This window comes from Prorops nasuta, unplaced genomic scaffold (genome assembly GCF_024137725.1).
Source record: "Prorops nasuta isolate Cenicafe-Biocafe unplaced genomic scaffold, Cenicafe_Pnas_1.2 PNAS00045, whole genome shotgun sequence".
NCBI lineage: Eukaryota > Metazoa > Arthropoda > Insecta > Hymenoptera > Bethylidae > Prorops > Prorops nasuta.
Genome location: NW_027116842.1, coordinates 1420862 through 1439626, shown reverse-complemented (window position 1 = coordinate 1439626; position 18765 = coordinate 1420862). Strand labels below are relative to the sequence as shown.

Sequence of the window (18765 nt, the reverse complement as noted above, 5' to 3'; positions counted from 1 at the left end):
GATTCTGCTGACCTGTAATTGTGTTAATGTTAGGTTGATTGGTAAATCATTGTCTTGTTAAATTTAAAGAATGGACAATTCAATAATGGCATTTAGTTTAATATATTTGGTATCTCTCTCTTTAGTGAGACATCTTTTCATTACATTTGGGAGGACAATGTTCTTCTAAAGGTTTGTGCATACTGCTGATTTCATCTTGTTTCAGCTTCTAAGATTTTCGCAACTAAATATTTGGCTATCCATCTTGAATATACAATACTTTTTCATTACTTCTATTATTGTGTTATCAGAAATAATAGAAAGATCTCAATTCTTTGAAAATGATATAATATATATTTGGCGATTGAATAAATTAAGATATAGGGGCAGATATGTTTTACAAGCAAATAGGAGTAACAAAATGAGAATTACATATTGTGGATGGTTATCCAAATGTGTAGATGAGAAACATTATTTAAATCTGCAAACAAGATGAGCTCAACAGTATACAGAAATCTATTGAGAACAAAATTCTTTCAAATGTAAGGAGAAAATATCCTGTGGGAGAACTACCAAACATTATATACTTAAGTACTATAATTCAAGTGTTTACTTTTCAAATGGAATGAATTAATGCTTTATCGATCATCATAATATTTATAGAATTAATTAGTCAGTAAAATAACTGAATCTCCATTCGTTTGAAAATATATAGAGAATCATTATTATATGTTGAAAACTAGAAGAAACAATAAGAATAAGGCAAACAAATGTCACATAAGAGAACTGGAAGGATGGACGGATCAATCAAACATTTGCAGAAATCCTTTGTAATGTTTCTCACACTGATTAATAGAAATCATTACAGCAACAGCTAAGCCCTATGGATTAAAAATAGTTATAATTTTATCAGTAGTTTTATGAGTATATGGTTACTATGAAAATGTGTAATTACTATGTACGTATAGAGTTTGAAGAAAGAAGAGAGAAAAATAATATTTCAATTAAACTAGCTTTAATTTATAATAAGAATTAAAACATTACCATACATAAATATTAATTTATAATAAAACTTCTTGTGTATACAGCAATCGCATATACATTAATTATTATAATGTTACCTTAACAGTAATGAAATGATTCTCAGCCAAACAGAAATATTTTATAAATTAGTGCTTTCTTATTCATTGGTACATAAGTATTTCTCTTCTGTAAACAAAACTCATCAGAAACAGAAATTAATCTGTAATAAAAATAAAATAACCACAAAATATATATTTCCCTAAAGATTTAAGATAAATTTAACGTTTTTTTAATAATTGATACCCAACTGATCTATTTTTTTCCTTGTTATTTATAAAAATCCTTCCTTTCTTCTCCGGAATTTGTTCTTTACAATTATTCTTCATTATATGTTAGAAAAAGCAGGTTAGCTGAACTATATATGTATTTGACAACTGCGGACAAGCAAGCTATCTACTCACTACTGTTCGACGCGCCACCTAGTGGACGTTGCGATGTCGAATAAAACAGAAGGTACAGTAGATGGGCCTCATTAATGGGCCTGTATGCCTGTAACGCAAAAGAGTGAAATGTCCGACGGAGGCACTAAATTCTCGGTCGGGAAAAACACTGTTCAAAATGATGTGTCAAAATGCATATTCTTGATATCTCAGCATTACATGAATCGATTTGAACGTTTGTAATCTTATTGGAAAGCCTAAGCTCGATTTATATTATGAAAGTTTCATTAGATTTTTAATTAAAAATTAATCAATTTCATGATATATCTATCTTAAAAAAAATTAACTATATTAATTTGGGCAAATCTCTGCGTAAAAGAGGGTAGTGTCTCGTTTTCCAATTATTACCGTCGAGACTCTACCGTGTCTCTTGATTAATTAGTGAAATAGTTTAAAGGAATGTATAATTGAACTTTCTATACTGAGCTGCAATTATATACATTATATATAGAACAATTTTTAGTATATCTAAGCCAATGTAAAGAAAAATGCTACGTGTTAAGCAAATGGGGAAACAAAATAGTCGTTGTACCCTATTTAAAAATCACGTTACAATCGCAACCGTCATTGAGGGTAAAATTGATCTTCGTGTTTGAGATTCATCACATTAAGTACAGTGAATTGTTTAAACATTTAAATGAAATTGTTTAGCATAACATATTTTCATGTAATGTAACACCTCAAACATTTATCAATTGTAAAAATATATATAGCAATATAATAATAATAAATATTTCTGTAAAATAATAAATCTCACACGGAAATAATAAATTCTACTCTGAATGACGGTATCTCTTGGCGCACTCTTTTTTAGGATAAAAGTACGTGATTTATATAGGGGGCGAGAGAGAAGCAAATAACAAAAACGGGACGGTCTAGTAAACAATACACTACACATATTTGCATAATTATTGATAATTTCAAACTTATTACCAAGCCGTGCTTTCTCACTAATAACATTAATTTTTTAATGCCAATCGTAAGTCCGAGGAATTCTCAAGTTTAGACTTCGGTTAGTAACTAAGGTGCACTTGATAATATGGAGTTATTCGCTGATTACGCAACTATGTATATGTTTTTGCATGTGATACGACACGGCTTGGCCATTTACAAAGAGGTACGAGAATATTGTCGTGTGCATAAGAAAATAAAGAGACTCGTGTGCACCATTCGTGCTTATTGTAGGCATATACACAAAGAATAAAATGTTCTTTGAATTAATGGACCAATTACATGGATTTTATTTATTCTTATATACTTACAGTATGATTTTTTCACCATGGCATCGTATATTTGCAGCTTGAAAGAATACTCTAATCAGCATTATTGTTAATTTTGGCAGATTTATAATATAGCAATATTTTTTAATTAAATATTAAAAGTTTACAAGCTTAGATCATGTAAAATAAACCGAGATAATTGGATAAGTACTTTCGTAAAATAAAAACAAAATTATATTTATGTAGATATCGCTTACTGACTACAGTAACGGTTTAACAAAGATTTCAACATTTTCAGATATTATCCTATTTAAAAATTTGTTAATTTCTTGGAAATGATGCAATTACTATCGCAAAGCTTGTGTAATGTGATATCATGTTATTTGGGTTTAATTTTAAGGAGAGCTTATAATATTATTTTTAATCACGCTTGTATACGTTCACTAAAAAGTAATACAATTGATACCAAGTAGAAATTAAAAGTTATCTTGGGGCGAAATTTATTTAACGGCATACAGGGTAGCTCAAAAGTGATGGCTAAATCGCAACCTTTGATAGAAGGGTATCTCTGTCAAGAAAATTCCTATAAAAGATGTCTATATTGTTCCACTTTTCCGAATTGCATAAAAGCATTTTTAGATCAAGAGTCTGTTATCAATTGTCAACCAGTTTGGTTAATATTAATAATATTAAATAGATTTGTAACCATTTTTGTGGATATCATAAAAATGCTATAGATAAAGTTTAATATTTTTAATTATCGTATTACGAAATTTTTTAAAATTATATTAAAATATAACTAGACGTAATTTCATTAGGTCGATTCGTTACTGAATATTCGCCTATGTGAAGTAAAAACGAAGTCTACATTATACCCAGCAGTTATTACCCTTATTGTTAGCCCTTTGCACTCTGCTATTATCATACTAAGAACATCATGTTCCTTCAGAGAGGATAGCGGAGTGCAAAGGGTTAAACAAGTATTCTAAATTATCTTATCAAATACCGATTGCTACTTTAAATCATTAAATAATTTAAGTTATTTGTTTAAAAATGACTTCAGTTTCTAAATACAAATCTTAACGATATTTTATCATCTTTCGATTTTTTTCGATCAGTCCTATGAAATTTTAACTATTTTGAAATTTCTCTATTTCCTAAACCCCAATTTTGTTAGCTAACGAATAGGTATAGTGCACGCGGTACGTATATGCAGGGGTTGTAAATTCGGCGTATCTCTGCCTAACTTCGTCTTCATTCACTTTCATTTATAGATAGGTTAATCTGTGCACCTGGCTAAAATATTTTTGGGCAAAATTTACAATATTTTCGGTCATTACTGCTCACTTACTATTCATAAGATAATTTTTTCGCCCTATAATATTCGATTCCGTTTTGGATAATCTATCCATGATTTTCAAGAACTTGACAAATATTAGTATACTCTGTATATATATATATATATATATATATATATACTTATCCAATTTAATCACCATAATTAAGTGTTAAAAATAAATTTCCCGACTAAATTTTTCCTTGTTAAAAAAAACGAAGAAAATAATGTTTATTGTATTAATCATTACATTATGGTTTGTGTTTATCTGTATAAAGAATGTAGAATTTGATTTAATTGAACAGGGGAATGTTTGAAAAAAATGAAAGAATGAAAAGAATACATAAAATAAAAAAGAGAAAGAGAAACAGGGTTCGAGTCAGAGAGTGGCACGGGAGCAACAAGAGAAAGAAGTAAGTATCGTTACAGTCTGCTTACCAACGAATGCTGTGCCCTTGTGCGAACGAGGTACACTTGGCAATACTTCAAAATTCTTTACTTGTTGCCGGCTGCTAAGCTCAAAGCTCGACCGACTCAGCACATTTAAGTTCTAATTATCGTGCTAGAGAAGCAGTCAGCTCATATATCTATATACAAATTTTCTTTTTTTACCTATTCTTACACGAATTACTTTGGCAAATATTCATCCTTTTTTGAAACTTCTTCGAAGCTCTTTAGAACACAATAAAACACTTTTATTATAACCCCCCCCCCCCCGTAGGACACAGATATAAAAAAGTTTACCTAGTTAACTATGAAAAATATGTTGCCAATTTGTTGCACAGAAGATTCTAAAAACTCTCCTCTTCGTTTATATTTGAAAGAAGTATCTAGCAAAAGATTTATATCTCATATAGAATTACGTAGTAATATTATTTTTACGTACTAGCTCAGCAGCTGACGTGAGTTGTTTCGACAAGCAATTGTGGTAATTAAATTAAAACAACTCATAGAGCACCAAATGACTTAAAGACATCTTTTTTTAGGTGTCTTTTAGTCAATTGGATGATTAAAAGATGTCTATTGGACAACCTTTAGTCAAGTGTACTGTATGGGAAACTAAATATATCAAAGTAAGAGGGATACCAACTTCACAGAAATCTCCATTCAAACTATAAGTGAACAAAGCAAAAACGATTTACCTTCTTTTTATCCCTCATGGAGCCCTTTCCTCGAACCATGATTTTGCAACCCGTTTCCTGTTCCAATTGTTTCGCCGTCATTCCTCGAGGTCCAAGAATCCTTCCGACGAAATTAAACTGCAAGAAATATGAATTATAATTAATTATGTTGTTTGTCAAAGTATTTCCAAGGGTTTGTCTACTTTATGTACACATCTATATCATCTTCGCAGTGTCACAATATTTTCATTAATATTACGTATATTATTATATCGGTTTGTGTGTGCCTATTCAGGTCAGAACTAGCTGGTATTTACTTAAATTCCCAGTATTAAATTGTAGTATTTTAGTATAATTTCAATGTGTTTTAATCAAGCAACTATTTTTTCAACAGCGATGAAAAAATAAGAGGTCCTATTAAATTGACAAAAATTGCACATCTTATTAGTTTTAAAATACAATAGATAGAACATAGGAGGTGCACAGAAGATGGTGAGCCCCTATTATCACTATTTTTCAGAGTTCTGCCATCTTCAGAAAGGAGATAGCATTTCCATAAAGTTTCAGGTTTAAATTATTGTATTTAAATTATGGTAGTTAACGACTCTTATATGGACTTAGTATATATTTTATACCTTTATCAGATGAGGAGAAGTAAATTTACGGATTTTTACTTAGCTGTGTAAGAGCTACCTTATAATAATAATAATGATATGAGAAGTTTAAAGGAATAGTTAAAACTAAAATTGTGAAAAGTATAGTTGCTTCTTTCTTTCTCAGAACAGCAGAGTTCTGGATACTATATTGCTCACTTCAAAATGATCTTCGCATCTTGTCAACAATATAATACATTATAGAGAATAATATGGTAATTAAAAGTTTCTTCTGGTAAATTAACCCTCTTTTACCTAGCCCTCTCATCCATAAAAGACACAAAAGCCTAATTATCAAAAATGATAATTATTCTATTTCCTACATTCTTCGGTGTTTCTTATGGAATTAAAATTCAATTTTATCTAATCTAATAAACTATTTTGTTAACACTTTTAGGTGCGTTTCTCTACGACAAAAATTTTGGAAATCGTTGTTGATATAATAATAATTTACGAGATTGCTGTGTACAATTCTGGGATCAAAATAAAAATATTCAAATTATTCAGTCAATATGTGTGTGTGTGTGGCAACTAATGTATTTAAAATAATATTTTTTATATTAACTTGTGTCTAAACAAGAAGCTGAGCAGATTTTATAATAGAACAGGAAGCTAACTACAAAAGAGGGTAGATAAATGTTCAACCTCAATTTGTAACAGCTTTGATATATTATTCATGTAAAATATCAAATAATTATAATTACTCTAATATTTCAATGATTTTTGAGAAAAACTGATACGTCAAAAATGATGAAAAATATGATATATTATAAACTGTATCTGTAAAATACATGAAAAAATAAGTAAATCTGTAATCTGTCGCGCGATAAAGCGAGGTAAATTTATTTGTATAAAATCATGTTATTCTGGTTTTACTTGTTTATGAAAATATGAACATTAAGGGGTAACACTACCGTAACAGTTGAAATTAAAAAACCTTCCGTTCTATGACATTTTATTTCTATGGAAGGAAATGCAATAAAAAAATGCTAATTATACATATTATTAAGTACGTATTGATAAATATAGAATACAAACTTCATCAAAAAATAAAAATAGCGTAGCGCCGATTTTATTGTGTTATAAATTCCTAACTTCCTCAGGGTACGCAACATAACTCTTGTAATTTTCAATATTTTCTTTCGAAATTTTAACCACATATTTAAAACTACATTTCGAAGAGAAATGCACAGGGAAATTTAATAATTTAAATTTATTTATAATTGGCTTTTATTTGAATAAAACTTTTAATTTTCGATCTAAAAAATTGTAGTTATTTCTGTGTGGAAAATGTTCAAACTGACTTATCAAAAATTGCATTGGTATATATCTCTTCGAAATGTTGCTCTATATGCGATTAACATTTCAAATGTAAATATTGAAATTTAGTCGAGTTATGATGAATACCATAGAGTTTCTCAGTACCTTAGGAGATTTGCATCCGTGATGCTGCCATATTGCAATATTTATCAATGAAAACTTTTAGTTTTATACAATAGTAAAGTACTAAACAAAAACAATGAAGTGAGATTGTGTAGTAATGCATATGTATTCTAACAGCGTTATTTATCTGTAAAATTCAGTATTTTGGGAGTAGGTTTTCCTATATATACGTATACTGCAACACAATCTCCCTACATTATGATTGTATCAGTATTTTACTAGAGTGTACTTGAACATATGCCTAATATCATACGTAATCTTTATTTTTTTATTTCTTTTAGTTCAAGAAAAAATGGTAAAGAATAATGTTTTTTTGAATTACTACAGTGACGTTACTCCTTAAGTGAAAAGAGTTGTGACGTCCACTCTGCCCAGAGAAAAGTTAAAAAAAGATTTAACGAATACATAGAAATTTTTAGAAGCGAAAAAATTCAATTTTATCTTCGTGGCAAACGTTTTAGTGTCTGATCTCTTAAACGGTCCAATGTGCCAGCTATCTCTTGTAGCAAAAGTGTGCCAGCTCTGTATTATATATTCTATAAAGGGTGTTCCAATTTAACTGGGAACTAAAATACCAGGAAAACTGATGATCCTATATAAAAAAATGTAAGGCGAAAGTTATTTGACTTTCGGTAGGATAAAAAATGTCACTACTGCCTTGGTTTGATCTTGAACTGTACTTTGATCGCTATAATTGAATCATGTACAGTGTCTGCTTCCCTATACTATCCTGTAGCAAAAATGGTTCTCGCAAAATTGATTCATGTCCATCTCAAAGGGAAGCAGAGAGAAACTACATGTACATGGTTCAATTTTGAACATTATATGAAAGCTACCTTGAAATCTTTAAATGGAACACTTCTACGTGTTATTGTACCAGATCTCTAAAGCTTTTTGAAACTAGGTTGATTTATCTTTATCATCCAGCTGTTTACGTGATATTTCGGATCGATTTGAAATTAATTTCAGTTGTGAAATCATGGAAGTAGTAAACGCAACCGCTACTTATACACGCGCAAGCTTAATAACTTATTTATTTATAATTTCAAGTCAAAATATTTCGCAAAAGTGTAGATGAAATCGTAATTTTAGAAGTGCTGAAAATTCTTGAGATCAGTTACACAAGAGTATGTAACAATATATAGGGTGTTCCATTTAAAAAGTCATTGAGGCCTTCGTATAGCGTTGAAATGGGATGTTAAAATCAAATTACAAAAGCACCATATATTTTGTATCTCTTTCTAAATCAAACAACTTTTGTCTGACATTTTTTGAACAAGATAATCAGATTTTCACAGATATTGTGATGGTATGTAAAGCTGAAAGCCCATTCAAAAAAATTTTTTCAAGAGTTCTGACTTCTTTTACATTATTCTAGAGTTCTTGACTAAATTGAAAAAAGTTCTATTGATTTACATGAGAATGTCAAAATTTGAAAAAAATAGGTTTCTAATTTCACGAGGAATTAGAATCACAAAAAAAGGAATCTGAATGTTTTCATTTTATGGATAAAAAGATATATTAAAGTTTATGGTAGTACTCTACTTGGTTTCTATTTCATCTCCACTTGGGTCTCGAGAGTTATCAAGCGTAGAACGAACCAGTAAAATTGTTTAAACATAACTCTCATGAAAATGACTTTTAATCTTATAAATGGAGCTTCTTTACAAAAATGAAGAATTTTGGTGCGAGCAATGATTGGATATGCATATCATTGAGTAAAATACAGACAATTCTAAGAATTTTTGAAACGTAAAATCAATTAGTAATTGTTTAAGCGATTAATACGTGGGGGAGGGGGGGGATCTACGCTTCAAAATTATAAACAGAACTATTTCTATTCCTCCCACAAAACTATATAATCCAATTATTGATTGCGTCATAATTCCTTTTTGCATAGATACCCGGTTTCTATAGTCAAAAATGTCATTTTCAAGAAATTCCTTGATAAAAAATTGCTGGATAACTATACATATAGGCGTTTGCGAAAACTAAATAGAAAACAACCAAGAACTTTAAGCTATCTCCTTATTTATTAAAAAAAACATCAAAGTGTTTATACTTTTTCACTTCTACTTTAAATTAAAAGCTCATTTTTCAAATTCTTATTTTAATAAGTACGTCAAATAGAACTGTTTTTAAATTTCGTAAGGAACTCTAAAACTATGTAAAAAGAAGTCAGAACTCTTAAAAAAAAAATGGTTTCTTTAAAATAAGTTTTCTGCTTCACACACACACACACACGTACGTCCTGCGTACCATATGCATTTTTTAGAAAAATAAGTAAGATAAAGTGATCGAAAAAGTGTATCTGCATCACATAGAATGAGTCTTACTATACTAATTAAGAATATATTTTTTCATTTTTAAGATAAGAGCTATTGATTGATGAAATTCTGCCTAGAACTCTTGATAATAGTATTAATAGCGCTAGTAATTTGCATGTGCTTAATAAGATTGCTCATATCATCGCAGCTTCAAAAAATTTGTTGATTATTCAAAATACATAGATCTCTTTCTGTGCACTATCTCGAGAACTCTTGGTCTCGTTGAACACCACTGAATATTTACCTCTTAAAAGTTAACGTATAATAAATTGAAAATCTATGCATATCGGGATATACATATAGTATGTCTTTTTCTAACTCCTTTTTTTTCATAAGTGAAACTCTCGATAATTTGTAGGAACGTCTTTAAAACTATCGGTGGTGTAAGAAGAACTTTAATTATTGATTTATTTGCTAATGCTATTAAGAGAAATGTCGATTAGATTTAGCAATTTAAAATTGAAGCATTTTCAAATGAGACTAAGGTGTAGTAACTTCGAATATAATAATTTACGAAATTAAGCGATTTAATATTTCTTAAAACAAAAGAAAATTATCGAATTACAATATCAGAAGAAGTTAAGATTGCATTTATAAATCTAAACAGAAAGAATTAGTTAACTCAACTAAACTTTATTTTCAGTAATCCCAATCAAATAATTTACTTAGTTTTAGTAAAAAAACTAATTGAATTACAAAAAATATTTAAGTAAATAATCAAATTTAATCCACTTAAATTAAAATTAATTAATACAAAGTAAATAATTATAATGGATCTACTCAAGGCATAATATATTTGAATAAACTAAGTTTTTCCTTAGAATATATAAATTCACAAGCGTTTCTCATTTTTCATTTCCTTCGCAGTTACACGCATACGATCCACGCGCTATAAATAAACTCTACAGAATCCCTCCTACTTATACGCTGGCACAAAAGTGTTTTACAGACAAAGCTCGAGTTGCTAAATTTGGATTTGGAAATTGTAGGAGAAAACTCTTTCCTGCGCGTGTGAGCTATCTAATTTCATGGTTGGAAAGAGCTGATATTATATCATTTTTATAGAGATCGGAACGAGTTCTGGAACATTTTTATTTTAGACATTCATCTATATGGTACAGGGATGGGCACATACAAAGTCAATAAAAGTTGTCTTCTCATTTTACATATGCTTTAAACATTTGTTACTAAATTTCGTATCTTTTCTGAGTACAAAAAATAAAAATTAACTTTTCCCTCCTAATAGATATACAACGATTCTAATGAAACTTTGTGGGAAGACCAAAGCTATTTGTCCATGACGGCTATGCGTCTGTATATAGTATTATAATTTAGGTTTGAAGAACACCGATAACTGTATATTCCTATAGTATATCAATTTTCAAAGTATACATATGTAAATTGATAAACTTTTAATTTCTTAAGTTATAAATTTTACAAGTGATATCCGCATTACAAAACCTGCATTAACATTTCTTAAAATTTCCCATCGATCTAAGATTTAAATTTCCAATAATAATTCTGCTCTTCCTTAGGTAAAATGTTTATAATATTAGTGGTTAGAATACTGTTAATGAATATGTAAAGCACTGAGTCTTAATTTTGTATTATTTATTATGGCTTCATCGTGCCGTATGTATACCATACTAGGTAGACATATTTTAATATGAATAAAATAAAAGATAATAATATAAATTAATAAATAATGCTGAAATATACCAAATTATAGTGTAAACACAATAAAAAATACAATTTTTCATACGTTTATCTTTGTGTGCTTTAGATGCAGTATTATAGCCTTTAATTTTCTGCTTTCTTTTAAAAAATTTTTTGTTTATCTATTACAAAGTTTTATTTCTTGTCCGATTACAATTTTTGAAAAGTCATTATACCCGCAAAAATATGTTCAACAAGTTTATTGAATCAGTTTTTTAAAATAATGATGAACGTGAGTCCAAATCTGTTTTGTTTAATAAAATTATAATTAATTAGATTGAAAAAGTGATGTTTTTTATGTATGTAAAGAAATAAAACAATTTATTCGATAAACTTGTACGTTATATTTTTATGGTTAAAGTAAAATTTCGAAAAATGAAATTCAAAGAACCTAAAGCTTTTTTATGGGTATTATAAAATTTAAAAAGGAAGTGAAAAAGTATAGGTAATAAAATTGCATCTAAAGCAAAGATAAAAATGAAATATTTCTTTTACATTGTGTTCACACTATTATTTAATATTTCAGCATTATTTATTTAATTTTTTGTCTATAACCTTCGTTAAATTCGTATTTAAAACCAATATGACTAGTACAGTAGATATGGCACCTTGAAGTCATCTTAAGGAGATGCATTGAGCGACTCAAACACTCATTCAAGTTTATCTTCCAAACTATTAGGAATATGAACTTTTTTGTAGAGATTAAATTTACTCTTTTGGCTGTACTGAAGTGCGCTACAAACTCGGTTTCTCTAAATTATAAAAAAAAATTCATAAAAATTATAAATACTTGTAATTTTGTTGGTCATAATAATATTGAAAATTGGGTCTTGTAGCGCGCTATAGAAAAGTTCTATGACTAATTTGAGACCAAGAAGAAACAAAATACCTAAAAGTGTGGAAGATTTTTTTGAAAAACTAAATTAGCTATTGAAAAAGACAAGTCTTACACTGTTTTACCGATGGCGAAGTTTCACAGTGAGTTAGACAGGGACAGGCTTATTAGCTCTCTCGCTTTAGAAGGGATACCCACTCACTCCCCACCATTCCCCGCTAAACAAACCAACTCTCCTACACACAGCAAGATGGCTGGCTAACGCTGCCTGTCGGTGTGAATCCGTAGCGGAATTGAGGAACATATAATTATTTGTAGATTTCATGGTTAGGTTTTCGCAAATCCGATGTAGTACCGCCCTTCCATATCATTTTATCATCTACAAGTCTCAAGAAACTTGAATTAGTTGACGAAAGCACGACTCGTAGCAGTCGACGCTGATCGCTAAGTTGTGTAGCGCATCACCTACGAGCACCAACACACAGCAAGATGGGTGGCTAACGCTGCCTGTCGGTGTGATTCCGTAGCGCAATGCAAGAATAAATCATTATTTCTACGTTGTAGGGTTAGGTTTTCGCAAAACCGACCTTGTACCGCCCTTCCATATCATTTCAGGAGGCTACAGTAAAATTTTCAAAGTATTTTGTCATCTACAAGTCTCAGAAAACTTGAATTAGTTGACGAAAACGTGACTCGTAGCAGCCGACGCTGATGCGCTACACAACTTAGCGATCAACGTCGGCTGCTACGAGTCACGCTTTCGTCAAATAATTCAAGTTTCTTGAGACTTGTAGATGATAAAATGATTTGAGAAATTTATAGTATCTGTCGGAAATGATATGCAAGGGCGGTACAACGCCGGATTTGCAAAAACCTAACCCTGAAATCTACAAATAATTATTTGTTCTTCCATTCCGCTCCGGATTCACACCGACAGGCAGCGTTAGCCAGCCATCTTGCTGTGTGTAGGAGAGTTGGTTTGTTTAGCGGAGAATGGTGGGGAGTGAATAGGTACACCTTCTAAAGCGAGAGAGCTAATAGACCTGTCCTTGTCTAACGCACTGTGAAACTTCTCCGTCCGTAAAATAGTGTAAAACTTGTCTTTCAATAGCTAATTTAGTTTTTCCAAAAAGTCTTCCACATTTTTAGATATATTTGTTTCTTCTTAATCTCAAATTAGTCATAGAACTTTTCTTAGCGCGCTACAAGGCCTAATGTTCAATATTATTATGACCAATAAAATTACAAGTATAATATAATTTTTATGAAATTTATTTTTTTTAATTTTTGAGAAACCGAGTTTCTAGCGCGCTTCAGTACAGTCAAAAGAGTAAATTTAATCTCTACAAAAAAGTTCATATTCCTAATAATTTGGAAGATAAATTTGAATGAGTGTTTGAGTCGCTTAAGGAGATCCACGACCGGCGAAAAATTCAATTCAAGCTTATCTCCGAAAGTAATAAAAAAATGAACTTTTTAATAGAGTTTGAATTTACTCGTTTAACAGTGCTTAAGAGCGCTACAGGCTCAGAATTTTATTAAATCAATTTTATTTTTTATGAAAATTATAAACAATATTTTTGAAAAAATTAATAATATTAAAAAAAGGGCGTTACTGCGCCCTCAAGAAGAGATGTATGAGTAATTTAAAACCAGAGAGAAGTAAATACGTCCAAAAATTTCGAAGATTCTTCTGAAAAACTAATGCAGCTATTGGAATATAAAATTTGCCTGTTTTACTGATCGAGAAGAATCGTCACGCGTTAGACAAGTACACGTATATAAGTTCTCCCGTTTTAGTAGGGTAATAAATATGTATTTATAGCCCTATAAAAGCGGAACAACTTATATACTTGTATTTGTCTAACGCGTGACGATTCTTCTCGATCAGTAAAACCGGCAAGTTTTATATTGGAATAGCTGCATTAGTTTTTCAAACGAATCTTCGGCATTTTTGAAAGTATTTACTTCCTTCTGGTTTTAAATTACTCATAGAACTCTTCTTGAGAGCGCCACAGCGCCCTTTTTTTAATATTACTAATGTTTTCAAAAATATTATTGTTTATAATTTTCATAAAAAATGAAATTGTTTTAATGAAACTCTGAGCCTGTAGCGCTCTTAAGCACTGGTAAGCGAGTAAATTCAATTTCTACTGAAAAGTTCATTTTTTTATTATTTTCGGAGATAGGCTCGAATTAAATTTTTCGTCGGTCGTGGATCCCCTTAATGCACCCCCTTAATAAGTGTAAGATTATATTTAAAATTTTATTGGGCATTTTTTTTTCTTCTTATTATTAGTGAAACAATATGACAATATCATTAAATCTACGATTAATTTATTTTGTTCCAAATAATGGTACATAATTATGCAAGAGAGTTAGGCAGAATTAATATACTCATTAAGGTCACTTCTGTTTACAGGTAAGAATTCTAGTTGGAAGTCAAAAAAGAGTACACACAATTGTTTAACCCATTAGCGTCTGAACCGACGTTTTTCAGTATCCAAGTTTAAAGTATTACCGTATGATTGAATTCATAGAAAAAAATTCGGAAATTAAAATTTCCCATGTTTTGAATAGTGCTCTTTTTAATGATAATAATTGCAAGTTTCTAAAATGAACTCTACTATGGAAAAATTGAAAATTAAAGAAATAAATTTAATTTCAAGAAATTTATTTTACTTAAAATTTTTTTTATATACCCTAAACCAATCAATCTTGCGTCCGTGACAACTATACATAGGTAGAGATTTGTTAGGTGAAACTTCTAATGAAAAAAATTTCTTAAGTATACTAAAAAATGTTTTTTTTTTGAGCTGAGAAAAAGCAATAAACAGCGAATTACTATATATTGCTGAATCTGAAGAACAAAATATATGTAGCCTATCATAAGATAACTCTAGTGGTCGTCTACAACTTTGTTGGGAGTAAGATCCTCAAAAAGCTGCGTAGCTCTACCACTCTTTTTATCAGTACCAATAAACTAATTGGATCTACATAATAATGATTTAAATAAATCTGTAATAAGTGATATATCTCTTGAAGAAATAGACTCTTTCACTGTAAATAATGTTTTTGAAACTTTTATTTTACCAGCCAAGTTTTGGTCCAGCTTTTTTATAATAATCAAATTACATGTTTAAAACAAGGATGGACGGATGAGTTTAATTATTACTTTTCAGTAAAGTTCCCAGTATATGTGCTTTACTTCAGGTGGCACAATTTTCATGAGTGCGGTAGAAAAAACAATTTCATATACATAGCAATATGTAAACACTCATCGTGTACTTAAATTAAAATTATTGTTGATAGTCCAGTGTTTACACCATTCACAGACACTATGGTGATGGTTGAAAAAGCATAGGTAATACACTCCGGGAAATATATTCTGTCCAACTTATAACGAAATGTTTTAAAAGGCCGTACCTCAATAGCGGTCAACACTTTTCCACATCACGCTGGTTACCTGGTCTAGCACCGAGTCCCGCGCAATAAACCGAGAACAATCGAAAAACCCTAATATACCCGATACTCTAAACACTAATCTAAAATTACAATTTTTGTATTTTTATTCAAACAATTGAAATTATTATGAATACATTCCTTGTATTTTTAACACGAAAATGAGTCCAAATACGACATTAATAGAACCATTATTTCTTTTAGTTATATCTTGCAGTTGTTACTTTATTATCTATAAATTCTAATAAAAATTCAATTGTACTATTTATCTTCGTTGTGCATTAAGTTAAAATAAATCTCCAAAATATTGGAAAGGACATAAATATATTATTAAAAAATTAACAAATATAAATTTTAGTTTAAGATATAATTGACAAATAAATGTAAATATTTTAAAATACAATCTTTAAAAAGAAAAAGGTTAATCATCTCATAAAATTAAAAATTTCAATTTTTTTAGTATGATTCTGCTACGGGTTAATTGATGCTTATTTGGATTATTTATAGACATATTGGAATAAAATAAATTTGATTTTTAACAGGTTTTAATAAAATGGGAGATGCAAGATATAACTAATATAGAAATAATAGTCCGAATAACGTCATTTTTGGATTCATTTTCATGTTAAAAATACAAGCAATGTATTCATAATAATTTCAAACCTGTTTGATTAAAAATATAAAAATTGTAATTTTGGATTAGTGATTAGAGTATCAGGTATATTATAGGGTTCTTCGATTGTTCTCGGTTTATTGCTCGGGACTCGGCACTAGACCAGGTAACCAGCGTGATGTGGAAAAGTGTTGACCGCTATTGAAGTACAGCCTTTTAAAACATTTGGTTATAAGTTGGACAGTATATTTTTCCCGTAGTGTACATATAAAAGTAGATAATGACATGTCTATACCGCCGAGCACTACCGTGTAACTTATACAGCAAGTTTAGCCGTCCCAATTTTCAAACCGATTTATTTTTATGAATGATCAATTGTCATGATTTAAGTAAAGCTTTACTTAAAATGGTTTTGAAAACCCTTTCATTTGAGCCCATAAACATTAAAATCAGTTCACGCAATCCAGAGATCTCATACTCTGTTAGCTATATATATTTGCCGAAGTTGAAATTCTTCTCCCTTCTTTCTTCCCGAGTTCTGTATGTCTCGGGCTGACTCTGTATATCTCGGACTGATTCTGTATGTCTCGGGCTGAGAAGTTGGCCGCTAAGGAAAGTGACGTCATTTTCACATCGCTTCCAACAAATTATACTCAACGACGAAACTATAGTTGTGAACTTGCAAATAAATCGATGTAATCGATATAACTAATCCGGCGACTTGTTAACTGTCAATAGTAATGTAAGGTTATGTATATTTAATACAGTGAGAATGTTCATTATTATGTTAGTGAATAAGTTTAATTTTTAAAATAACAAATATATTCGAATAATAATGACATAAGGAGTTGACAATTATTAGATAAGTATAACATTATATTTTATAATACAGGATGTTAGTATACTTTGTGGTACTTTGTGAAATTTCTTTTTCAGATAAATTAAGATAGAATATTTCTATTTGAATTGTTGAGGATAGAGCTGACTGGATGAAGTAAAATTAATATTTACATATTTTCAACACTGTACGAAGAAGATGTATACTTTCAACATTTATGTGCATCAGTGATTATCAGGAGCATATTAATTGCAAGAAATTGTTAAGGTATTTGAAAATCAAATGCTAAACTTCCTGGTGTTGAAATCATTAACAAAATGCATGTTTAACTGTTTTTTCTTTAAACTGATGTGGAATTTAACTGTCCGATAAGCTATATCATATATACAAACAATTATCCAGGAGACAATAAAACTTTTTTATTACTACGATTAAAGAAAAGTAGATGAATATTTGCTAATCGTTACTTAATTTTCAATTTTAATATAAAAAAAGTATTAAAACCAAATATTTATGTACCCTTCCCTAATCAGAGTAGAAAGAAATTATTATTATCTGCAAAAAAATTATTTAATTTCTTATTATAAGTATAACATTCAGTTTTATAATATAATATGTAATATATTTTTTGGAACTTCGTGAGATTTTATGTGAGATTGAATTATAATAACATGTTTATTGTGTCATTGTGCAGGCTTGAGTTGTAATATTAAATAGAAGAAATCAGAAATGATATCAGTTTGCCATAGTAAGAGCCATAATGCTAAGTTAATGGTGAGAGTTAAATCTAAGGAAAAGGTGGAGAAATTAACAAATTTGGAGGCCAATTCTTGATAGTGAAAGGCTTGCAGGTGATTTTAGGCATAAACTTTTTGAAATATATAAGTCAATTAAATAATAAGTATAATGAAAACATCATCTAGAAGTTAAACAATGAAATGAAGTCATCATTTTAATATTTTCTATGCTATAGATAATACAGTGAATAAATTTGGGAAAATGAAAGCAGTATATCTAAAATAGAGGCTTCCATTGCATTAATTTGTGTATTATCTAGTTTATATTGATGAAAAGAAAATTCAAATGGTACTAGTTTGCTTGAAAAAGAGCCCTGATTCATAGTTGATATTGGTAGTAACAGTTAAGAAAAAGGGATGAATTTCTAAGCAAATCCTTAAAAGTGAAGGGCTTGTAGATGATTTTGGGTATACAATTTTGGAATTAAAAATCACATAGTTGATGAAAATTATAACAAAATCATGTGGATCTGTAAATATGAAAAGAATTCATGATTGCAATATTTTACATGTGATGGGGCATACAGTGAATAAATTTAGGAAGCTGAAAACTATATATCTAAAGAAGAGAGGCATCCATTGCAGGAGTTGGTGTATTTCCTAGTTTATATTAATGAAAGGAAAATATAAATGGCACTAATGTGCTGGAGAAAGTGCCATAATGCAAAGTTGATATTGAGAGTGACAGCTAAGAAAAAAGTGGAAAAATAAGTCAAGTCATACGAAAATCCTTGAGATTAAAGGGCTTGCAGGTGATTTTAGGCATACAATTATGGATTTAGAAATCATATAGTTGATGGAATTTATAATAAAATCATTTAGATGTGTAAATATGAAGAGATTTCATGATTTCAATGCTTCACATGTAATAGAGTATACAGTGTGTAAATTCAGGAAACTGA

The 18765-nt window shown here is 29.7% G+C and overlaps 1 protein-coding gene across 4 annotated transcripts in view; it reads right to left on the bottom strand.

The window, feature by feature from the left end:
• Nucleotides 1-18765, bottom strand: part of how (protein held out wings) — a 151975-nt gene that overhangs the window by 33967 nt on the left and 99243 nt on the right. For all 4 annotated transcript variants that reach the window (XM_066744593.1, XM_066744595.1, XM_066744594.1 and 1 more), the window contains exon 3: nucleotides 5201-5317. In XM_066744593.1, the coding sequence (XP_066600690.1) occupies nucleotides 5201-5317 (117 nt within the window). The remainder of the gene's footprint in view (nucleotides 1-5200; nucleotides 5318-18765) is intronic.